This window comes from Suncus etruscus, chromosome 3 (genome assembly GCF_024139225.1).
Source record: "Suncus etruscus isolate mSunEtr1 chromosome 3, mSunEtr1.pri.cur, whole genome shotgun sequence".
In the NCBI taxonomy this organism is placed as follows: domain Eukaryota; kingdom Metazoa; phylum Chordata; class Mammalia; order Eulipotyphla; family Soricidae; genus Suncus; species Suncus etruscus.
Window position 1 is genome coordinate 22,464,728 of NC_064850.1, and position 26,056 is coordinate 22,490,783.

Here is a 26,056-nt window from a genome sequence, read left to right on the forward strand (position 1 = left end):
TATCATGCAATTTCCCAAGAGCAATTTTGTCTCCAAATACTTTCAAACTTAAAGTGAAAAACTCTCTATGAAAAAAAGGTAATATTCCCAGGTGGGTTTATATATATATATATATATATATATATATATATATATATATATATATAAACAAAAAAAAATATATATATAAACAAAGGCTCAGAGAATGGTCTAAATAGCTACAGAAATGAGTCTGGATCTGTTTCACATCTGCCTGATGGCCATGGCCTTAGGCACCACATGAAACTCCTTTCATATTCCAGAGAGAATTCACTGACTTTCCTCATTGCCTGAGTTGAGCTTTTGCTATTGATGAAGGTATCTGAGTACCTGAGGTGTGGAAAGGGGTAGTGTCAGGTTGGGTAGATTTTCCTGAGAGAAATATCAGAGCCTATTTTTGGAATAAACCTTTCCCTTCAAAGCATGCAAAAAAAGAATCATGCCTACCTTTTGTGCCTTTACCTAAGGGCATGGTTCTGTACCTGGGAATATGGTGTTGGTGGAAGATTGAGCCAGATGGCCCTCCTGTATTTTAGTTCTCAGGGCGTTTTGCCAGGTATGAATGTCTATATGAAATGGGAATTTCTGTAGATCTTTGGTGGACAATGGCTTTAAAAATCTTTTAGTAAGAATCAAGAGTCTTTGTCACAAAACAGCTCAACTCAAATCTATTGTTGTTTTATCATCAAAGTCCCAGAGATCAGGAAAGTTGAACTTAATGGATCAGCTGCTTATACTTCTCTGAGAATCTCTCTTTACTTATCTCTCAGCTCCATGGGTTTGTTGTCTAAGTTTTTAGATGGTATTACCTCAAATGGTGACAACAGTGCTTGTCATCAACTCTGGACTTCGTCATAATAGCTTAAACCATATGCTAAGAAGAGAGGGTTCTCTCCTTAGGAATTCTAGCAATACTTTCAGACTTGTTAGACCAGATTTTGGTGATCAAGCACATGGAATCACTGTGATAGGAGATTGGAATATCCCAATTAAAGTGGATCTTAGAATCTGAGATGAGGATGAACCCTACAGAAGGATTCGAACTCAGAGTTAGTGCTGAGAATAATTTTCCTTTTAAGGAGATTAAGGGATAATGTGAAAGAAGAAGGCAAGTAAAACTTAGTAGAACCTTTAGAGGAATGTTCTGGTCTAGATGATGGGTAACAGGGATACAGGGAATGTTCCAGAGGAGAAGTTGGCAACACGGTCTGGGAACTGTGACATATTAGCAAAGGCAGGGTATACAGAGAGTCACCATTTCACCTTCCCACATCCCTTTTGGTTCTAAACTCATATATGGAGGCCCTGACAATTTTAGGGAAATAGAGGAATTATGGGGAGTAGGTAGAGATCTTAAGACTGTCAGCTCTTATGATCCAAATAACCAGCCTATGCCAGAGAATGTATAGCACCCCTGCCTCCTAGGCAGCCAGATTATGAGACATTTGCAAGGATGTTAACCCCACATAAAAATTGTGCCTTTCAACAATTATGCAAATTAGCTGGCAATTAGATAATGTCACTCAGTTTCCCCTGGATTCCCACACAACAGATAAGCAGTGTTTAGAGCTGCCCTGGATCTCCTAGCGGGCTCAGGAGCAAACTATTGACACTGGGCTTGATGCCTCAGAAGGTAGAAGTTAGCTGGCCTGGGGGTGAGTGGAGGGTCCCCTGGCTTTCATTTATTCCATCATAAAGTCCCACTAGAGGGCTGAAGAGGGCTCAGGCAGTAATGCCTGAAGATATGGGCTGGAAACCTGAGATAAAGTAAGGTCATCCATAGTTCGGGCATATGTTGACGGTTTTTTAGATACCTCAAGAATGTGGACGTTCTCAGAAAGAAATGGAAGAGCTTTATGTGAGATTGTGAGCTGACTGAAGGGTGTTAAGTCTAAATAAACCCAATTCTGATGTCGTTAATCCTGAAATGAGATTCTGCCCAGCACCAGTGAGAAAGAAGGTTTTCTCCATCAGCTTTTTCCATCTCCAAGTCTGCAGTTAGGGGAACATTGCTCTCTTCAATGCCAGACTGTACTGTGGGGCAGGTCTGCAAATATAGCAGGAGATGTTCATCAGGAAGTATAGAGTAAAACGGTATAAGTAGGCTGGGTAAATTCTCATGATCCTCTTACAGGGAGACTTTCTGGGCAGCTTAGTTCTGAACTTATGAATTTTCCTTGGTGCGGTTTTGCAAACTCTTTGGGATCATCCAAGGTTGGCATCCTGAGAAATTTAGTGGCTCAAAGTTGCTTTCATTGAGTAAATCAGGGTAGCAGAGAGGCTACTTATGGAATAGTTAGTGACTTTTTGTTTTTATTTTGGTTCCCAATCCCTTTGGGTCTAAATACTTGGGTCTAAATTCACAGTTTCTATGGTCCAGCAATGTGGGATTACTAGGCCACATCTAAAGTTCCCAGGAGTTACCACATCTGGTGTTTGGGGAGGCCATGTGGTGCCAGGGGTCAAACTCACAGCCTCCACATGAAAGGCGTGTGCAGCTGGTCTCTGAGCTCTCTCTGACCCTGTTTTGATATTGTCATCTGTGATTTTTGCATCTCTACTCAATGCTAAGGTCCTGTGGGACAGCTATCCTGGTAAAGTAGCAAAGATACCTCAAAGAATTTCCAGAGCCTGGAGTTTCCTCACAGAGACTGATGTCTGTAAAATATAATTTTTTTTATCAAGGTCACCTTTAGTGTAGCACCCAGAGACTCAGGGTGCCAGAGATGCTCCACTAAGTATCATGGGACTATGATTTTAGAGCCTGGAATCAGTGAAGTATGGGAGTCTCTGGAACCATCCTGACAGTGCTTAGAGGACATACATGCCATGGATTGAACTCAGAGTCTTGCATATGCCAGGCCTTGGGATTTCTAAAGTCCATCTGTCTCCTATTAGTGATGGTCTTGGAGGCAAAAACAGTGACTTATTCTACTGCGACCCAACACTGGCTGGAATGAATTGGAGTTCAATGAACAGGTTGAATTGAACAAGTAGCCTCATTTAGTTAATCCCGTAAATGATGTTCAGAGTCCCAAATGTCTAAATCAGCATGAATATTTCTGGACTGCCCATGTAGCAACTGTCAGAAATTGATCTCTGAAGAAAAATAATCTCCCCTTTCCTCATTCATTCATAATACCAGGCCCTCTTTCCCAGTGTTCATTCCTCCCATTAAATGAGGAACTCATGGGGCATTAGCCACCTAAGGCAGTCCATCACTGGACTCTTTGGTCTAAACTTGCAATTCTAGAATTGGAGAGATTTACAATAAGGCACCAATATGTGTCATTTGATTTTTACATTTTTAGCTCATCAATCATTCCAAGTTTGGGATCCCTCCTTTAAAGATTATTTCTTCTCCTCACACCATATTTTTCTCCATGCTTCTAAATAAGATCCATCACTAAATGGAAGGGACCAAGAAACCATTATCCTTTGAGCATATTTCACCAAAGTAACTCCTCTATAGCAATCTGAATTATGTAAATATATAAGCATGGTGATTGTTCGGTGTGAAGGAGCTCCCATTTCTGGACAAGGTGCCTGAATGTAGCCTTTTGACTTGGTTAGCATAGCCTTGCTGCATGTAGTGGTCATATTCTTAGGATGGTCTCTTTGGTCTAAACTTAGAATTCCAGAATTAGAGAGATAATCTCTTTGGATGCTCCTTTACTCAGAGGCCAGGATAGTGTCCCTGAGAAATCAGTTTCTCAAACCTCTTGGGCTTACAATATGGCACCAATATGTGTCATTTGATTTTTACATTTTTAGCTTATCAATCATTTCAAGTTTAGGAACCCTCCTTTTTTAATATAATTTTTATTTTAATCATAATGGCTTACATATCATTGATAATAATATTTTAGGTACATATTAACATAAAATCAGGGGAATTCCCATCACCGAATTGTCCTCCCTCCACCTCCGTTTCCGTCCTACTTCCCATATCCTCTTCCCTCACCCCCGGGGCTGCTATAATGAGTGGTCCCCTCTGTGCCTAGCTTACTACTTAGTGGTCTTACATCTGTTTGGTCTTGGTGCCTTCCTTAGTTCCCCCTCTAATTGGGAGGTGGGACTAGATAGTTCAAGTTATGTGGTTTTGTTTGAAGAAGAGAAAAGTAATAAACCGGGGAAAACAATCAAATACTCCAAAAATGGGTGGAGTCCTTCTAGAGGCTCTCATCCTAGGTTTGAGAGATGAAGGGAAAAAGAAGGTGAAACACCACAACAGTACAAAAAGAAGTGTCAAATAAAATATCCAGTGAGAACTCCAAAAAAAATAAAACCTCCTTTAAAGGTTATTTCTTCTCCTCACACCATATTTTTCTCCATGCTTCTAAATAAGATCCAAGGGACCAAAAAACCATTATCCTTTGAGCATATTTGACCAAAGTAACTCCTTTATAGCAATATGAATTTTGTAAATATATAACCATGGTGATTGTTAGGCTTGAGGGAGCTCCCATTTCTGGACAAGGTGCCTGAATGTAGCCTTTTGACTTGGTTAGCATAGCCTTGCTGCATGCAGTGGTCATATTCTTAGAGATGGGTCAAGTCTCAGCACTTGGCTTCTGATTGTTCCTTTCTGTCTTCCTGTCTTATTCCTATATTCTGACAGCATTGAACTGCATATTGTTCTCCAAATATATAAGAATTATCTGGCCTCAAGGTCTTTGCAATGACTAGTGCTTCTAGAATACTTTTCTCATATATTTGCTGAGCTAATATTCTCATCCTCTTTCCAGACTTTTCTAAAATCTTATTCCCAAAGAGTCTGATTTATGATGTCTGCCCATTTTCAGCTGTGTTTCTAGCATAGATTATTTCAAGCTATCAAGATGGTAGCAATCCAGTTAAATTTTTTTATATGCTGCCACCCTTCAACAGACATGCAGACACTAAGACGTGCAAAGTCAGGGGTCAAAACAATAGTACAGTAGATGGAGCACTTGTTTTGTACTCAGCTCAGTTTCCATCCTTGGAACCCCATCTGGTTCTCTCAACCCTGTCAAGAGTGATTACTGAGCACAGAGTCAGAAGTAAACCTTGAGCACCACAGAGGGTGATTCAAAAACAATCAAGATAAAAACAAAAATATATAGATACACAATATCTTTTCCTTTCCTATTTGGGAAGAAGGGATGAAGGGATGAAGAAACCTAGTGTTTATTGATCACCTACTGTGTGTATATGTATATGCATGTATGTACTGGACTAGTTCCATACATGATCTCATTTAATATTTTCTTTCTCCATAGGGAGAGAGATTATTTGCTCAAGTTTATAAATCAGGTAGCAGAAGATCAAAACAATTAAGAAATTTGCTCAAACTTCTCTATTATAAGAAATGAGTAAAACTTTTTAATATATATTTTTTTGTTTTTTGGGTGGGCCACACCCAACTGCGCTCAGGGGTTACTTCTGGTTGTGTGTTCAGAAATCACTCCTGGCAACTAGGGGCCCATATGGGATGCCAGAAATTGAACCCGGTTCTGTCCTTGATCGGCCACATGAAAAGGCAAATACTTGCTATGCTTCTGCTGTGCTATATCTCTGGGCCCTTTTTAATATAATTTATATAAGTACTTTAAGCACTATGGTTATAAAATTAATGATTGAGTTTCATAGAATGTATATCACCCATCACTAGTGCACATTTTCTGCCACCAGTGTTCCCATTTTTTCACCCACCCCCACTTTTACCTGCCTCTTTTTTTTCTTAAAGTCTCAACTTTTGGAGAGCACACCTGGCAGTGTTCAGAACTTACTCCTGATTCTGTATTCAGAGATCACTCCTGATGGGTTCATGGTATCACATAGTGCATTGTTGCATGAAATAATTAACGATGGGGCTGGATGGCGATGGATGGAGGCCTTTGTGCTTAGGCCCCAGCCACGTGGCTTCATCCCCCATCCAGCTGGCGCGTTCCAGGCCCAGGTGATCGGCGTAATCAAGACTCACTCACAGGCAGGCTTCAGGAAGCATTAACTTTATTCATGCCCTATTCACCACATGTGTGTGGCCTATCTCATAACCTTTTAAGCACTAGTTATTCTTGGCCCTGCATCTAAACTCCTTTCAGCCATCTTCCCTTTGGGCTCCATGCTGGTCAAAGACCAGAACACAGAAACCCAAAAGCCAGAGCGCCCAGCAGCGCAGAACGGGCAAAGAGCCAAAAGGGGCAAAAAGCCAAAAGGCAAAAAGCCAAAAGGGCCGAATTCCCTTGGTCCAAGCCTTATATAACATTTCCCAGACCCCTCCCAGGAATGGGAGGGTCTAGCAGGTAAGGTTACACCTACTATCCGGTTCCCAAGACCCCTCCCAGAAGTGGGTGGGTCTAGGGTCTTAAATAGGTACACCCACATTTCCCAGACCCCTCCCAGAAGTGGGTGGGTCTAGGGTCTTAAATAGGTACACCCACAGTGCATAGGGGATCAAACCCAGGTCAGCTACGTGCAAGGCAAGCACCCTACCTGATGTACTATTGTTCTGGTCCTTTAAGAACATTTTTATCTAGAAAACATTTCTCCTAATATGACAAATTTTGTTATTATTTATCTTCTATTATTTGCTGATTGAAAAACTATTTTTCAAAAATTTAAAGGTGAGACTTAGGCTACTCATATCCAAGTATTGGATTGTTATTGACAAAAGTTGGAGAGGAAAATAAACCCAAGTTCCATGTCTTTTCCTTCGTAAATAAGTAAAAATTATTATTTTGATTATTTCATAGTACTTTTAAATTTTTTAAGTCACTGTGATCAAAAAGCCTTTGATAATAGTTTTAGGGATACATTATAGTACTAATCCCACCACCTACATCAACTTCCTTCCACCAATATTCCTAACTTGCATTTCTGATGGGCACAATTTTAAGTTTGGTTATTATTATTTGAGTCTCATGCCTGCAGTGTTTGTAACTTTGTGATTTATAAATACATATACATATATATATATCACCTCTATACTAGTATTCCAGAGACCCAGTCCCCAGCCTCAGTTACCTCATTTGCCTCTTTTTATTTACTCCTTTTTATTTACCCCTTCAAGTTCAATAGGTAAAATTTATATGCATGAGTATATAAAACATTAGCAGTTAACATAAAAATAAACTGTTTTTCTCTGTAACCCTGTCATATAATTATAAAAAATGGTGCTGATAGGATGTATGAGGGCATTCAAATTTGGGGTGAATGAGTGCTCAGGGACCTGGGACAGCTCTTGGTAATAACAAACAATGCTCAGGGCAGTGTGTGTGTGTGTGTGTGTGTGTGTGTGTATGTGTGTGTATGTGTGTGTGTGTGATGCCAGGGGTCAAACTGGAGTCCTTAATCCTTATCCTATCTCCCCAGCTTCATCATTCAACTTTTGCCTATAGAACAAATGAGTGAATCTAGGACTTCTATGAGGGCTCAAGAAGAATCTTGGTGTCTCCTCCTTATTGGGAGTCTCAAAGGCTGTGGGGATTATGAGGACAGTCTGGTTCACCCTTAGCTCCTTATCACTAGTTGGGAATCAATGACACAACCCTAATCTTCTCTTTTTTGTTCTCCCCATTTCTTTTAGCAGAACTTCTCTTTGGAGTCCTTGGAGGCAGGTTATGGGCAGGACTGTCTCTGGCCCACACCATGAAGCCTGAATCAGCTTTTGTTCTGCCCTGGAGCCTTCTCCGTCTGAGCACTCAGTTCTTGGCTGCCCCCCTTTCTTCTGTGCCTGGCTGCTAGGAGAAAGACCTTCAGGACCAGCCCTTGGCCTGCTGCTACCTTTCACCTGGCTCTCCTCACCGCTCCTTCTCTTGAGGCATTGTCCTCTCAGTCCCCTCCCTAGCCTTCCTGGCTGGGGACTGGGGGGACCTGACAGGCAAAGTGCATTGCCGAAGGCTTCTATCCTGCACCTTCTCCTCCTTGAATCAAGGCCTCCGGATCCGCATGGATAGCTGAGATCTTTTTCTTGGAGACAGACCCCTCTGCTCCCCTCCTGCGTGTTCTCTATCTCCCTTCTGCCCCCACCCCCTGCCTCTGGGTTGAATTCCTTCTAATCCCATCTTGTTCATCTCCCCATCCTCAGCCTCTTAAGGATTTGTGCCTGCCTCTTTCCTCTCTGCCCCTGTCCCCTCCACCACTCTCCTCCTCCTCACTGCTCCTTGTCACTGCCCAGTGGGGAATCCTATTCTCTCACCCATCCCAGCTGTTGGCTGTTCCTTGCTGTTCCTTGTTTGGGCTGCCATGATGAGTTTCACCGCCCCCTCGATGTTCTTCACCTTGAAGGTGAGCTTTCTGCTGGGGTCCCTACTGGGGCTATGCCTGGGCCTCGAGTTCATGGGCCTCCCCAACCAGTGGGCCCGTTATCTCCGCTGGGATGCGAGCACACGGAGTGATCTGAGCTTCCAGTTCAAGACCAACGTCTCCACGGGCCTGCTCCTCTATCTGGATGATGGTGGCGTCTGCGACTTCCTCTGCCTGTCCCTGGTGGATGGCCGTGTGCAGCTCCGTTTCAGCATGGACTGTGCTGAGACGGCTGTGATGTCCAACAAACAGGTGAATGACAGCAGCTGGCACTTCCTCATGGTGAGCCGTGACCGCCTGCAGACAATGCTGATGCTGGATGGTGAGGGCCAGTCTGGGGAGCTGAAGCTCCAGCGGCCCTACATGGATGTGGTCAGTGACTTGTTCCTCGGTGGAGTCCCTGCAGACATCCGACCTTCGGCTCTGACCCTAGATGGAGTACAGGCCATGCCCGGCTTCAAGGGATTAATCCTGGATCTCAAGTATGGCAACACGGAGCCTCGGCTTCTGGGGAGCCAGGGTGTCCAGCTGGATGCAGAGGGACCCTGTGGTGACCGTCCCTGTGAAAATGGGGGGATCTGCTTTCTCCTGGATGGCCACCCTACCTGTGACTGCTCCACCACTGGCTATGGTGGCAAGCTCTGCTCAGAAGGTAAGGCAGTGCTTTCCCATTCCCCCCTCTTGCTAGAGGCACCCCTGGGTTAGGAGAGTACCAAAGCCCCACTGGAAAACAGTTGGACTATGGCTTTAGCTGCAATTCAGACTATCAGGTCCCTGTCTTGGAAATCCTTTCATCTCAGTGGAGAATCCAGCAGGAAGAGAATCCTGGCTGTTCAACCAGGGGCTTCCTATTCAAATATCTGACTGTACTCCAAGGGTTAGAGGAAACAGAATATGAAGGAATTTGTTGACAATCTCCCCAAACAGATCTTGGCCTAGTAAGGCCAACTTAAGACAAGGAATAGACTAAAAGGAACAAAGTGGCTGTCTTGTTACTCCTGAGCAACTGGGTCTAAAACCCTAGGAGATGGATAGGGGAACCCCTCATCTTATCCTTTTTACCCCAGCATAATAGATATAAAGTGTTAAGCATTATGAATAACCTGCAGCTGTGTCCCTTCTCCCATAATCTTCCCAGAAAAGAGGGGGAATTTGTGCCCAAGTGTTTAAGTATTCCCTGTCCCCCATTAGTTCACCCAATTCTGAAAAATTTGGGATTTGATCTGAGAGAAAGTATCCTGAGCTTCCACTTAACAAGTATTTACAATTATGAGTCTGGACTAATGAATGACCTAGATTTCTGGATGAGAAACTCCTGAAGTGACAAATTGTGTGAGACTTAACCATGCAATATGTGAGTGAAAAGGTTGGAAAGAGAGAGAGGTAAGAAAGTTCCATTTACTCCCTCCCTTTTGGAGTTGAGCCCTGAATTCTTCTAGAGATTCTTGTGCCAGCATCCTGTGCTGAGCTTTTCATGAAGGACATTGGGACAGTTTTGGACATAATAGTAGTTTTCAGTCTTTGATGTACATTGGGATCACCTGGCAGAGTTAAAACACTCCCAGGTTCTTAAGTTAGGGGTCAGAAAGATAGTATAGAGGTTGAGTCCTTATTTTGCATGCAGTCAACCTCAATTTAATCCACAGCACCACACATAGTACCCTGAGTCAGAAGTGACTCCTGACACAGACAAGAGTAAGTCCTGAACACTTCCAAGTGGCCCTCCCAAACCAAATAATAATAATAATAATAACAACAACAACAAAAAATATATTTATTTCTCAGGTTACAGTGCAGACTAATGTAGTCCAAAGTCCCTGAGGAGAACAACCTACCCTGAATATATATAGATATTTATAGCTGTTAAGTGATTCCAATGTCTGACCAATATTGAAAACCAACTGGTACTGGACTGAGGGAGCGCAAATGGGTAGAGGCAGAGAAATATTTTAGCACTGGATTCCATCTATCAGGATTGCCCTGGGATTTGTCATTTAAAATAATGTCAACAGGTATTCCTTAAATTTTCCAAGAATAGTCTCATGATCCGAAAGTATCAACAAGCAGTTGATATGAAATTGAACTACTAGAAACTATTGAAAACAAAAATTAATCAAAACAGTTTATTTCACAGGTGATTTGTGCTGGAGACTAGGAGCCTTCAGGGGCTCTTGCTGGAGATGATCTGTAAGTTGTATCTGGGCAGGATGCTCCTTGGACTCTGTTGCTACTTTTCTTTACTGTGTGGGGCATTGTGTCTGCATTGTGTGGATGGACTGCAGGAAAGAAATCCCTGAGTACATGTCCTCTTTTCCTGGCTTCTGTCTTTTCTCCTCACTGAACCCAGGGGAAATGGGGTGAGAAAGAGGAGCCAAGGCCACTAAGTCATTGTGGAATGTGGTTACTGAAGCATTTCTCACAAGCAGGTGCCTTCTGGAGCTGACTGTTTACAGAGCTTCTTGGCTTAGGAGAAAGTTCTGCCTGAAGACGCTGACATGATTATTTGTTTTCTCTTTTGCCCAGAGGATCAGTTCTGTTCGCAGAACTTACATTGAAAGCTGGCATTCTTCCTTTTTAGGGACCAGGGTGTTTGCAAGTGTTGCTAACTTGCTGATTATTCATGATTGCATTTTTTTGTGTGTTTAAAAAGAACTCATTTCCTCTGGGCAGGTTTGGATCAGCATTTTCCTGCAGGAAGAGTCTCTATACTGTAGATGTATACAATTTGTCTTTGCGCGTGCGCATGCATGTGTCTCTTTATGTGTGTAGGGGTGGGGGTGGTCTCCTGAAGAATTTCTCCTGAGTAGATTGTAAGCAATTTGTAATGTTTCTCTCAATATGGGGCAAACCATCTCTTGGCTTTGGATTGATCTCTCTACTTGTAGAAGGCAAATATACAAAGTGCATTTTATGCTCCTTACATAGAGGAAGTAACCTCTCGAATAACTATAAATCTGTTTGATTTAGAGTAGAGTCATGCAAATGTTGAAATCAAGGCAAGATAATGTTGTTGATAACTTGGAACCTGTTGATCTTTATAATTATCATCATGTCCAATCAATCATTAAAAAGCATTGCAGGCTATTAGGAAATAACCATAGTTGGGTACTGGAGATAAAATAGAGCAGGTAGGGCACTTGCCTTGCATGGGGCCCACCTGACATTCCATATGGTCCCCCAAGCCTGCCAGAAGTGATTCCTGAGTAAAAAGCCAGAAGTATTCCCTGAGAAACTCTGAGTGTGGCCCCCCCAAACAACAACTATAACAACAACAAAAGAACATATTCATAGTTAATTTTGAGAGTAAGTAGAAAATCTCACCTATAAATAAATATTAAGGGAGGGGGATCACAGCAGCTGCAAAGTGTCAAGCAAATCTGCATAAAACAAGATAAATAGTCTCAACAAATGTCTACCCATTCTCCTAAAGATAATTTCACGAATCCAATAGCAACAATACATCCATTCCCTCCCCTCTCCCACTTTAAATTGCACACTTCACAGATCTGAAGCCAGGGGGATAATTCACAGCCATTAGTCTGTGAGCTAGGCATTTGATTGTCCCAATTTGCAGAATGGACCCTGCCATTTGATTGTGTGAGGACGTGTTCCCATATAGCATATCCATTGTGTAGTTCATGTTTTAGCAGACTAAAAGCAGGAATAGATGGTAGGGGGTGGGGCAACTACTGCAGCTTCAGATGCACATGGCTAGGACCTGTCTCAGGGGTTTTGTGTGACCCACTAACTCCTAACACACAAACAGCATCAGAATTTGCTTGACCAGTTCAGTGTCCTGTGCCTTGATAGCTTCAAGATCTCTCTCTTTTTTCTCCTCTCTCTTCTCTCTTGTTCTGTCTCTCCTCCAGGACAAATGTATAGAGAGATTATCTACTTTATGTGCTAGGTGATATCCAGTAGGCACTAACATTGTTGCAGTGGAAGAGTTGAAACTAGGGGATAAAAGACAATGGACATAGCTCTTTCAAGGTTTGAAAAGTCATTAGTTCTGGCTACAGACACTGAAAAGCCTGCATGGAAAATCCTCTCTCTAAGATTCTCAACCTAATGGAGAGAGAAGGATACATGGTTTTGTTCTTAGTTTATATATGAAGTCTTATGTTTTGCATATGGTTTGGGGGCTCACCTTTAAACTTGATGTCTAAATGTTAACATTTAATTTTTTCTTTTTCAGCAATGGTCTTGAAGAACCAAGTTAATGCAAGAACAGTTAATGCAAAATGCTTCTCAAATTATGAATAGCTGGTTTGGAATATAGTCAAGTTAAAGCACAGTACATTAATTTGGCTTGTTGTGTAGAGTCTTGTTGTATAAAAGTCTTCTTTTAATCCCAGAACTTCTTTTATGTGATTTGGGTACATAAAGTAGGTACACAAATCAAACATTTACTGATAATAAATCATAACATTTATTTTAAAATTAATTTCTGTGATACTCCACATTCAGTTATACAAACCCATCTTGGATAATAACCCAGAAGAAGCTACTAGTGTAGACTAGTTCATCTCCTATGATAAGCATCCTTAAGGTTCACTGGGCAGCAGAGAAGTAATTTATGCTTCCTTCAAAGCAATACCTCATGGTGGGTCTTTGAGAGTCTGTCATGAACTAAAATGAGTTTAGACTTGGCTTCTTTTAAAACCATTCTTATTAATGCAACCTTCCTGCCACCTTCCTGCACTGGTGAAGGAGATTGCACTTTTTATGACTAAAACTCAACTACAAACATGTTTGTAATCATGGTGCTTAAATAAATATATTATTATTAAAAATAAAAGAAATAAAACCATTCTTAGTTATACATGTGAATGCATTGAACTTCTGAACAATCTTCTGCTCACAAAGACTTGATTGTCTTATAAGGTTCACACATTTCAGGATCCAATGCCATAAATTGCATTTAGCATGGAGTCAGTCAGTTGCAGGAGTGAGAGTGGGGGGTAAGGGAATGAGAGATTTGGTAAGGGAGTGGGGATATTTCTCCTCAACTTGCAGTGCATTGGTCTACTTACCACAGGTGTTGCTTGTATATCCATGTTTTTAAATTATAGATGAGATAGGTATAATTTTTTGGGAATAACAAATTAAAAAAAAAAAAGACTGGGATCATTGTTCTTTTCTTGCTCACTTGGGTCAGTTGTCTCGGATGTCTTGAATGTCAGCTACTAAATTTTTGGGCATTGGAAAACCAATGAGGTATAGTGGCATGAACACAATTGTAGTGTACCCAATAGTCAGTCTCCTGTCCCCATCTTTCCTCCTTTGTGAAACTGACATCCTACTCAGCCTACTCTAATTTTTCGCTTAAACACCAGTATGTGGTCTGGATATGCCCCTCAAAAAGTGAATTGCAATTTTTATCAGAAAATTTGTGGGGCCGGGAAGGTGGCGCTAGAGGTAAGGTCTTCCTTACAAGCGCTAGCCAAGGAACGAACCACGGTTCGATCCCCCGGCGTCCCATATGGTCCCCCCAAGCCACGGGCGATTTCTGAGCACTTTGCCAGGAGTAACCCCTGAGCGTCAAACGGCTGTGGCCCAAAAACAAAAACAAAAACAAAAAACAAAAAAAATTTTGGGACTCCATTACTAAATATCAGAAGACAAAAATGTGATTTCAAGAGGATCTGCTTATTCCTGAACATTCCCCAAGATGCTGACATTAAAGTGTCCTCAGTTGCACTGCAGGAATCTTCTGTTAAGGCCCTTGTGTTCACACAATCATGTCCCCACCCCCTCTACAGTGCACACTCACCCAGAATTGTAGCCTGGCTTTGTTCGAATTTCCTGTTAACCCAGAAAAATCTCGTCAGAGTTGGGATGGGGTAGGAGCTTGTGGGGAAGTTGTGAGTGTTCAGAGAGTAGAGGCTTCCCCTTCCAAATCCTCCTCCTTGGGGTGGAAAAGCACTATACACAAAGGAGAGCAGCTGCTTCTGAGTCTTGATTCCCCACAGGGCATGGCATAGGCTTTCGGTGGGACCAGCCTGGGCTTTCCACCAACCCAGCCAGCCAGCAGGGGCTGTTGCTAAACGGAGCCTGAATAGGGGTCTGATTGCTCCTTTTTTCCTCCTCTCCTCCTGATTATCAAGTGAGATTTCCTGGGTATGCAGGATGCTAAATGACAGTGCAGCCGCCTGCCACTTGCGCCAATTATCCCTCTTTTAACTGCTGAGGGAAGAGCAAATTTTTTTTTTTTACAAGCCCCCTACCTCAGCCCCAGCCTCTATGCCTCCTCTAAAGAAATAAAACCCTCTTCCTTATTTCCCCTGCAGTGGGGGTGAGAACAGCCATTCTCCTTTCTCAAAGCCTGTATGCCAGCTGCAGGATACAAAGCGGGTGGGCAGTTGGGTAATGCTCTGGTCCAAATTCAGCTGGGTGGAGAGTCAGACAGGCACTTTGCCAGGAGCCTTGGAGAGGGGCACATGAACTTGCATTTGCATTTGGTAACGAGATACCACAGGCTCAGGGCTGGGGGCTAATTATCTTCAAGGTCCTATCTCTCTTTGCAGGCTGCCCTAAGATTGGTTTCCAGTTCTGGGCAGCTGCCTATCAGTTGGGTTTTTCCCCCTCCTTCCCCAAGGGACTGGACAAAAAAGGTGGGGTGTGGGCGGTGGTTGGGGGAGGGGGCCAGTACTCAGACAAGATTAGTCTTGAGTCACTAGAGCAGGGAGTCCTTTTGTGAGAGACACTTTGGGGCAAGATCTTGAAAATCCAATACCCTTCTTTGGACAAAAATAATAAAGTTATTATTGCTGTTATTGATCAATACATCTTTTATGTATTGCCATATCACTCCTATAATGTTGGAACTATAAAGTCGTCCTATTTTCTCAAGGAGGAAACTGAAGAGCAGAGAAATGTCAAAGCTGGACTAAGTTTAGGGTAGTGGTTAAGAGCATGGTTTTTGGAATAGAAAAATATGTGGACTTAAATCTGGACATATCCACTTAAAAGTCATGAGTTTGATAAAGGTGTTGAAGTTGCAAAATCTCCAAAAGGATTATGGTGATGATAATGATAGTCACAACACCTACCAGCATCCTTCACACTTGCATGGTGTTGCCATCTACTTTGCACCCTAAACCTCTTGTGACCCCTACAACCACCCAACATCCATAGACTAAGAGTCTCATTTTATAGCTAAAGAAGCTGAGAGAGGTTAGACAGCTTATCCAAGGTCACAAAATAGCAAGAGGCAAAACTGGGGTTACAGTCTAGGCAGTCAGGCTTCTGAGCCCTTCCACTCAACCACTATGTTATCCTGCCCCGCCACAAAGCAGGGACAATAAGAAATCATATGCCATGGGGTTCTCAAGAGTGTGAAATGAGGCAAAAATGTCTAGCTATCAGCATTGCCTTTGGTAAAGAGCAATTTCTGACTCTTAGCATGTTGATCCCCTGATGTGTGTAAGATCAAAATGAGCAATTTGCTTTCATAAAAGATTGGAAAATTCCCTTTGAACTAGCCCCTCTTCCAGCATTTTCTTTTATCCCAATTTCTAAGGAGGCAAGATAAAAGGAGGGGAATTTTAGAAAGTTCTATGTCCAACCTCATTGCCATTGGCCCCTATTGAAGGGCACAATGGCTGGGTCTCTAGGACACTAGAGCTTTTTGCCAGCAAATACATTGTGTTCTGGCTTTCCCAGTAACACAATGAGGAGGGTAGAACATGGTTTACTGAATAGATGCAAACCACACCCCAGGACGCCATTAAACTTGTGGATGGAGTGTGTGAGACAAGTTTGGATGCTGCTTGTTTGTCAGGTAACTCTGGGGCCCAAGGGCACCCAGACCTCAACATGGCATTTCCTATCCCTTCCTTCCCTCTCTTTATTGATGCAGATGACCTGTGTCTCCATTGATAAATGGAGCATTACCTCTCAGTAATGCTCTGGATTAAGCAAATGTCAGACTCCTGGTGTAAGAGGTTATCAGTTTGACTGGTCTCAGGAGACTAAGGGGATGTGGAGGAGAATGAGTGTATATAGAATGAATGAATCTGAGGATTCAGTTACTCTGCTCATCACCAGGTTTCCACAACTCCACCAGGACACCAGCAGCTTGGCTAATTTTTTGATTTCCCAAGTACCAAAAAGGGCTTTGAACCCAAGCCCTGCTGGTGAAAGACGGGACTCCTGGATGACTTTTAAGTTCCATTAAGCTCTCTCTCTACCTTCTCTTTTTAAAAATAAAGAAAATTGTCTATTACTTTGTTTCTTCTCTTCTCGTGTGTGTGTGTGTGTGTGTGTGTGTGTGTGTGTGTGTGTGTGTGTGTGTGTGTGTGTGGCTGATGGGGGAAGGGGATGTGGCTCACAGAGGCAAACCTTTAACATAGCCTCACTGGTCTGGACCATCTCAAGGGTCCACATCTGATCTGATATCACCCTTGTTTTCTCAAGCATCTCCCAGGTCTTAAGCTTCTGCCCCACTTCTGTGGCTCTACCTCTCTTTTGATTTGCTGCTCTCCTGGGACAATGTTGCTATTCTGAATGTCTGAAGGATTTACCCATAAACCAGAACCTTCATCACAGACAAATTTCACAACCAATGGGGGTCCTATATCTCCATGGGGCATGAGTATAGAGGAATGATCTATGGAAATAGTATTTGGGGAGCTAGTGAGAGGAGAAACTAGCAAGGGGGGGTAGTGAGAGTAGGAGTCTCCAATAGGGGTCTCTGGTAGGTAAAGAGGAAGTTTTTGGAAATGTTTGCTATGACTTTAGAGACATAGGCTGGCATTGACACAGAGGGAGCAACCCGGTCCCCCTCTTGGGAGTTTCTAGGAGATGCTGCTCAACTCACCAGGGGAACTGTATACAGGTGACAGGCTGGAGCTGACAGAGGTGATGGACAAACTCCAACTCTGCAGGCTTCTCCGTGATCTAGTTGGAAACTGACAGACAGTGCCAGTAGGTTGTCATTACTGCTGTTGTTCCCCCCAAATTGATGTCTGTACGTGACCTGTTTCGAAGCAATACGGGCCCCCCCTTTAAATGTGTCATCATCTCTATCTGCTTTCAAATCTCCACTTGCCATCCACAATGTTCCCAAATAAAGTATTTTCCAGTAAAATAAAACATTTTATTTATCCAAGAGCCAGTACTAGCAGCTTTTAAAACAAATTGATCTCATCTTTTGACAAAAACACTCGGCTCCACTCTGTGAAGAAACTTGCTTTGCATGTAGTCCTAGAAATTGTGAATATTTTCAGCACTCTCTTGGGGGAATATGCTGTACTCTGGGAGGACTTGAAGAACCCAGAGAGAGTAGGGATAGAAGCAGGGCTGAGACCTGAGCTGTGGGCATGAAAAGTGCCTGGTGGAAGCTGTGAAATGAATTTAGGATTCTTTTGGTTGGACTGAGGGTTTTCTTTAAGTGTGGTATTTTTGTAGCTAAGAAAATGTCTCTGGAAAGCTTTTCCTTCAAGTTTCTCCATGAGATTAGGCATCTGTTCTTCACCTGATAATTTTTGCCTTTCTCCTGCCACTTTAGTTCTCCTGAAGTTATTGTGTTTGCTGGTTCAACGGCCTCAGTGGACAGGTTCTCATTAGTTTGGGTTGAAGTCTCCAATCCAAGCAGGATGTGCCTTCTAGGCAATTCCATAACTCCACCTCTAGGTTTGATTGGAAATGTGTATCCCATAGCCCTTGGAGAATAAAGTGTGAGGAGAGGGTGTAGAGCTTATTTACTTAATAAGCTGCTTTTAAATAAAATGGAGCTCTGTCTTCCTCTCCATAGTTCATTGAGAGAGAATGACACTGAATTTTCTTCTCTGTGATCCAGACAATGGGAAAAGGGCCAGGCAGATATGATTTCTCCCCACATCACCCTAGACTCACTCCAGAAGGATCTTATCTCTTATATGATTAATCTGGGATGGCTAAGGGAATGGAAAAAAGTGGGCTCAAAACTTCTCACCCATGGGAACCTTGAAAGACTAATGATCCTGTGGTATATTTGCTTAGTCTATTCAGAAAAAGACAAGCCTGGAGTTGAGACTGAGATAATGTGCTGTGAATTCTCTTTTGGTTTACAAGAAGCCCACTTAAATTTGGAGAAATAGTGCTACTCAGAAAGAAATATCTATAGAAACAATATAGAATAATGAATTGTACCTGTGCCCTATTCAGTATTATGGAAACCAAAGAACATGATCAAGAATCAAGAGAAAAAAATTTTGAGGGTATATCAAGGTCATTGGGCCTAACTCATCATTTCCCACTCTTTTTCCACTAATAAGATATTTCTCCCTCTCCTTTCCCCCATCCCACAAACCCTAAACTATTACAGTGATGGGGCTCTGCTTTCCAAGACAGCTGTTATATCTCTTATAATCATGGGAGTTTGACCAGCTCAGGTCAAACTCTTCATCTCAGTCTCCTCTGTACTGGCCTATCTTCTCTGTAGAAATTTGACCTTTGCAATGCCCTTCTGGTTGGACATAGCATTTTTGGATGATGCTTTGTAGAAATAAATTTTTAAGTCAAGGTCAAATATATAAAGAATTCTCAAATATGGCCCCAGCAGTTACACACTCCACTGAGTTATTTAGAATCATCTGCTTGTGATTAATCTTAAACAATGTGGGAGGGATTGATGTGGGAAGAGGCTCTGATGTTAGTAGGTGATTCATGCTCCAGTCATTTTGTTCTTGGGGAGAATGCACTCAAAAAGCTATATGGTTATCCCATCACTAGCTGTATTATCTGTGCTTTATTTCACACCCCCTAAGATGTCCCATTTTCTTCTGTGTCCAGGTAGCACATCAGCATCTCTGAATTTCTGAGGAATTCTTTGGAAATCTTGAATGGTTCAGCAATAAAATGAGGAGTTCTAGAATTCTATGAAGTAGAGGAAAATGGAATTGTATTGGACTTATTTGACAAGCTTAAGCTGGCAGCCAGAGCCAGACATTAAGATTTTGCTAACAGGTCTAATAGAAAGCTTTAAAGAAAGATAAAGGAGTGAAATGAGGCAGTATTGAGTAGTTGCTTGAAAATGGTTTTGAAAGCCTCTGTCTAATCTGAAAATACTTTCTACTATGCCAAATTACCTTGGGTATCCCATGTTTTGGGTGTTATTGGGCAGAAGTCTCTTGGGAGGAGAGATTAGGTGGGGCTAGAAGTTATTAAGCCCATATCAGTAAAAATCAGAAACATGCCAAGCAAAATTTCTCCTTTACCCCAAGGGGGATGGGGCTCATCTTGGCTCTCAGCCACCTTCCCATTTACACTATCCTACTAATGCCTTGGCAAAGAAAGAGAACTCTTAAAATTTTGTAGTTGAAAATAGTTGGTTTCTTGACAGATGCGTGAATAAAAGATATGGTTAGTACACATAATAAAATTCTATTCAGCTCTAAGATGAAATATTTCCTTTTGCAGCATGAATAAAATGGAAGTGTGTCATACTAAGTGAAATAAGACAAAAGACAAATAGTGGGTGATCTTAGTCATATTAGGCATATAGAGAAGCAAAGCAAGAAAACAGACTAAGTTAAATGAAAGCAAACCTTTGGTCTTTCAGTTCAGAACTCAGATTATCAAAAAGGTACCAAGAGATATATTAAAAGGTAGGAAATGAAATACATGAGTGATTCATGTCTGTGATAACATATTTTGAAAAGTCTTGGGATATTGTTCCTAAAGCATATATGGTATTTAAAGGAACATTGCCTAAATAAAATAGATACATCAACAATATTTGATATTCAAAAGCAGTGTTCACAGACATCATGTTAGTCCAGGTCCTGCAATTGTGCCTTAGGTATCACCCACTTATAGCTTGTGGTCAAAACATTTAGTTAAATTCAAGGGAAACACATGCATGTGCTGGGAAATGTATATGACCTCTTAACATCATATTTGCTTTGGTATTTGTTTTGTGGGAAGAAATTGGTTGTCTTTTATTTGTTATTGAAACTTGCTATCTGTTCCTCCAGAGGCTGAGTTTTCAGCCCTGTGTTAATACTATTGGGGCTATCTTTTTCCCTTTGTAGAATAACTAGTGGCTACATTTTAATGTGTCTCTTGGCTCTCTTTGACTTTCACATCTCTAATGCAAGCTGCAATTGCTTAGCCGGTTCCTTTTGCAGGGGTGCACATGAGGTGGCACTCTCATGCTACAAGAAACCAAGGAGGAGGCTTTGTTAATTAGTGCACCAACCGACTAGTACCACACCTATGATATCTGATGCAAAGCAAGCAGATATTTAATAAATGTTTCTTTATGAACATAAGGTATGTGTGAATGGGGGAGGTGTTGAGGGGCATTCATGTCTTATTGTCACATTTATGTGTTTATCCATTTTTTCTGTACATGTGCACATGTGCTGATAGTGTGTGATCAATACATGTAGGCTTCCAAGGATGAGCCTAGTAATGGCTTTTTAATCATTTTATCAATGAAGTCAGAAATGGCATGGCCACTCTGGCATGGGCCATAGTGGAAAATGCCTTGCCTCTTTTAATGGGAAAAGTGGTGTGTTTACTGTGCAATTGCTTTTGTTGAATCTGTGTGGAGCACATACTCATTCCACTGGGTTTGATCTAGTTGAGGACAGGGTAGAAAGACTTCTTGTTTGTTTACAAACCAATGGTTTTCAATATAACCATTATAGGCAGCCAGCAGCCTGGGACCATGTAAGTGCTTGTGAAATGGCTGTATGAGGCAGGCATATTGTTGTCACTGGAGATGAAGAGGCCCCATTAACTCATGTGGATTCCCTAGAGAAGACAAGGCTCACTGGGATGAGATAATTGTCCTCAGATATTGAAAGAGTTGCAGTGTTGAGGAGGGAGTAGATATTGGCTAAGAGAGTGGAATGGATCAGAGCAGCAACAGTAGAATACTGGTGTTTAAAGTTGTTGGACTATTGAACACATTATGTTGACAATTTCCATCCCTAAAAGGACTACAGCAGGTGCTTGGTGACATCTGTCAGGAGTTGGTGCTAGTATGCATGTGTTTCATCCATGGACTCCATGGTTCTGGGGTTTCAGCAGAGCCAGACTCATGACCCTTGGCTTATAGTCTAGATATTTTGTTGATTTATTCAGTCCTGATTTTATTCTATTCTTTTTTTGTTTTTTTGTTTTTTTTTCATTATTTTCTCTTTTATTCCTATTGATTTATATTTTTAATTTTTTGGCATCAAAAAATGAAAAAATGAACAGACACTTCCTCAAAGAAGAAATACATATGGCCAAAAGACACATGAAAAAATGCTCCACATTACTTATCATCGAGAAAATTCTCATTGCCCAGTGCTGGGAAGGGGTCGAGGAGCGGAGGGTGTCACCTGAGAGAGTCCCCGTGCTGTGGGATTTTGGAGCGTCTCTTCTGGGTGACGCTGAGATGGGGGTGTGCTTATAATAATTGATCACCTCTGCCCCATGTGGCTCTAGGGTAGAAGTGATTTTTCAAAGGTCCCCACAATTTTTCTTTATTTGATCTATATAGTGTGTAGGCACAATTCTGCATGTGAATGGTGCTACTTTTGAAAGCCTGCTGCTTCCTGGAGCACCTTCAGAGTCCTTACCAAGGGTGCAGAGACATGCGGAGAAAGGGTAAAGCCATGCCAATAATCACCACCCGCTGTGTCTTCTTGGTGTCCCTATAGAGGTCTTAGGGAAGCATGAAGGTTCTCCCTTTATCCTTAAAAACTAGTGATGTGGCCAGGATGATAGCATAGAGGGTAGGGCATTTGCCTTAAGTTTAATTTTGTCTGTCTTCTGCCTTTCAGAAGAATGAAGATTTTTCTGTAGAACAGAGCTTCTTAAACTTTTCCCACTCACAAATGCCTTTTGCCCAAAAAATGCAACATGAAAAGAAGCACTGCCAGAAACACCTTGGCTTCATACTGCATTTGATTTTGAATTAATTTTTAGTCAGTGCACAGCAGAAACCTTTTAGTGTTGCCAAGTTCTTGCCCTCCCCACATTTGGTATGTGACCCCCATCTGGGATTGCAGCCTCTCTGGTTTAAGCAGCTCAGCATTTCAGATCAGTGGACTTCACATGTTTACAAAATGTAATTATGTCACTGAGAGTCATCTTTTGGGATAAGGAGGGGAAGTAAAATTGGATGGTTAACATGTATGTGCGTTGCTTTTTAAAGAAATCTATATCTACTGAGTGGACATAGTCTGATTCTTTGCTCCCATGAGGAGCTTATCAAAGTTTTGGAGACCAGTGATCAAAAATTAAGTCTATAATAAGTCTCTTTAATTGGTGATGATTCCCCTCTGTTTCCTGTAATAACTTTCATTCTTATTCTTGGACCATTCAGTGGGAGGCTGGTACCTTAAGAATTACTGATGCCCAGGCTGTGTGTGTGTGTGTGTGTGTGTGTGTGTATGTGTGTGTGTGTGTGTGTGTGTGTGTGTGTATTGCTGCTCTTCAGCTCTGTGTATGGTAGTTTTGGTTTGTCTAACCAAGTAGTTTTGCAGCCTGTACTTAGAGAAGATTCCTAGGTAATTCCTCTACCAGGAATTACAAACACTATCACAGTTTCTTTCAACATAAAAACCATGATGTTTTCTGCAATGACTTGGGGTTGTGTGAGAGGATAAACTCTTGAAAGTTTCCTCCAGCATTTGCAAGACTGCCCCTGATGTACACTTGCCTCTTTGTTGGACTAGACTATCTGTGTGTAGAATATATTCATTTCTTTGACTGAGTGCTTGGAGGTATTAGTATCAGCTGTCCTTGAGGAGCTGCTGATCTAGTCAGGAAGCTTGTCAGGCAAAGAGATACAACATACATATTGGGCTCATAATAGACCTGATCTACCTCTTGCCATGAAGTCATGGAGTGGTGGAAATTTCTCAATGGAAATTTTTGGGCAAGACTTAGGAGTTTTGTTTGGGAGTCGAGGACATTTAGGAGCAGGAGGAACAGGATGATCGTATTTCTCTAGCTGAGTTTGATTAGTGAGGCTAATTTGAAGAATTGAGGCTTAAGTGGAGGTAGTATTAGGACAAGCTAGGTAAGGTTGGACTTAAATGCTTTGTAAAGACAATGATTTTTTTTTTCAAGAATGAAGAATCATTAGAAGTATCTAGGTCTACAGGTGACTTTTATATTTGAAGTTTTGCATTTTTCACATCTCTGCCTGGGATGTATGCTTTCTTACTTGAGAGCTTCTTCCCATTCTTGCAAATCTCCCACATCTTCCCGAGATATATGCATTTTTGCTATATGTCATATATACTCCATCTTAGGAAGTCCCTGAGGATATATTTGGGATGTATAACTTAGGTTTTCCTTCACTCTGGAGGAAGATGTGTTCTTTCTTAAACATGTATCTCTAGACTCTCTCTTTCCCTCACTTTATTTCCCAAGTAAATCTATTTATTTGGAAAAAGAAACAAAAACATATTTAAATTTTATAAAGATGGTTCTATGGTAGTTTGCATGAATTGGCAGGAGATTAGTAGTCAGGGAGGCCTATTTTGTGGTTTTGGTAGAAGAAAAGTCTATACTAAGAGTATAGTGGTGGCAAGGCTGTAACTTTAAGGAGAGGAACTTAAATGAAAAGTTGGTGGCCTTTACTGCTGTTGAATTAAAAAAAAACAGATTGCCTGATTCTGCCATGTGCTAGCTGAGAAAATTTGGATAAAGGGCTTAACGTCTCAGTGTGTCAATTTCACCATTTGTGAAATGGGAACAGTGACAAAGTGTATTGTGTAGGGTTGCGAAGTGGCTTAAATTGAGATTGTGTTTGGCAGACTCTTCTACTTGGAGTATTTGGTGCATTTACAAATAAGAGAATGAAGTGGGGACTGGAGAGATAGCATGGAGGTAAGCTGTTTGCCTTCCATGCAGAAGGACAGTGGTTCGAATCCTGGCATCCCATATGGTTCCCCGAGCCTGCCAGGAGCAATTTCTCTACCTGGAGCCAGGAGTAACCCCTGAGCACTGCCGGATGTGACCCCCCACAAAAAAAAAAGCAAAGCAAAACAAAAAAAAGAATGAAGTGGGACAAAAAAGAAAAAAAGAATGCATTGCATGATCATATGTCTCCATACCAAGCACTTATTTATTATAAGCGACTGTTACTGATGATTTACTAATACTTGCTATTGTTATTCAAAACCTTAAGGGCACCTGTGTGGAGATATGCAGAGGCAGGCAAGGTGATGATTATGTGAAAAGGAGGCTGGACCTAAAATGAGGGCTTATTTAATAGTGAGGAAAGTGTACTAATAGCTGAAGTTGTTTAGTTTCTGTCTTCTTAAAATCTAGGTCAGGGGGTCAGAGCTGTAGTACAGTGGGTACTTGCCAGTGGCTGACCCAGGTTCAATCCCTGCCATTTTATGTGCCCACCAGGATTAAGCCCTGAGCACCACTGGGTGTGGCCCCCAAACAAACAAACAAAAAACCCCCAAATAATCCCTATGGGTTGTGACCCCTCATGGAGTTGCATAACTAAATATGGAGAATTGTGAAATTTTGCCTTAAAATTAACTTATGTTTTATTAAGAATAATGGCTTGATATGTCTATGTATTTTATATGTCTAGGGTCATGTAAAAATTTTTGAGGGCAAAAATAGGTTACAAGTGGAAAAGGTTTAAGTGGCTGTAGTTTAGGTAAGCAGTGAGAGGCAAAGAGAGAGAAAACAAAACCCTTGAGGAACTTCCCATTCAGAAAAATAAAGGAAAAGGGGTCCGTGAGATCAAGAATAATCAGAAACAGAAGGAAAGAATGAATAAAGGAACAGTTTTTCAAACTTTTTACTGATCGTCAAATACATTTCTACACTACCTTAATCTGGTTGAAGTGGGGGCTGCCTGTGAAAGGAATAGAATAGCAGCAGAAATTGTCATGTAGTTGAAAACTCTAGTCACTTTGGTCTTTCTCCTGCCTTTAATTCAGCGAGGTCTATTCGGAGGAGACAATTTCTACAAATAGAAACTTGTGTCTCCTATCTGGATGCTCACCTAAGGGGTTTAAACATTCTGCTTATGATGAGCTTCTTGTACCATCAGAACTCATGAGAATTGAAATCTGAGGCAAAAAAAAATATCCAGAGATATAAGGTGATTTGAACAGAATAGGTAAATTGCCATTCTGATTTGTGCTTTGCATTTCTTTGTCACTGTGTTAAATGTGAAGTGTGAAATGCTGTAGGTACATTATTCATGCCCTCTTACAGTGTACTCTCAGACATCTCAGCACTGAGATTCAGCTTAAAGCTACCTGTCTTCTCCTGGAACTATGTGAGACAGACCCTTTACTTTGGTCCCTATGAACTACAAGAACATGCACCACTTTGGAAGTAATGGAGGACCCTAGTTGAATAGCTAGTGATAAGTCAGTGCTGATAATTTATTTACTCTTGCTTTCTTGGTCTCTGTCTGTGGGTGCTTAGTCTCTGTCCCAATTCAAGTTCAGGACTTTCTCAAAGAATCTGAAGTTTGATTCTGGTCACTGACTTGCTGCCTTCTTCTTTTCCAAGCCTCTGCCAGCCTGTAGATGGGGTGGTGGGTGGTGCGCTGTGGCCGTGCTCAGAAAGCTTGCTGCACAGCGCAGTTTTCCAGGAATTTCAGGACACAAGAATGTTCACCCAGCTGTGTTGTGTGTTGCTATTCAGCAATCTGAAGTTGCTTATCCAGCATAAGTCAAGAATGGGAAGCCTAGGGAGGAGGGGGAAAGGCCTTCAAATCATTTTTCTAAGCAAAAGAAATTGAGGTGTTAGGGGCCCAGCTGGTGTGTGATGGGAAGCA

At 41.7% G+C, this 26,056-nt stretch overlaps 1 protein-coding gene across 4 annotated transcripts in view; it reads left to right on the forward strand.

The window, feature by feature from the left end:
- The window catches only part of LOC126004072 (neurexin-3-like), an 80,152-nt gene extending 71,117 nt beyond the window's left edge, over positions 1 to 9,035 (forward strand). For 2 of the 4 annotated variants that reach the window (XM_049770484.1, XM_049770485.1), the window contains exon 2: positions 7,589 to 9,035. In XM_049770484.1, the coding sequence (XP_049626441.1) occupies positions 8,248 to 9,012 (765 nt within the window). In that variant the 5' untranslated portion in view covers positions 7,589 to 8,247 and the 3' untranslated portion in view covers positions 9,013 to 9,035. The remainder of the gene's footprint in view (positions 1 to 7,588) is intronic. The other 2 variants (XM_049770482.1, XM_049770483.1) reach the window with 1 other exon arrangement.
- The last annotated feature ends 17,021 nt before the right edge of the window (positions 9,036 to 26,056 follow it).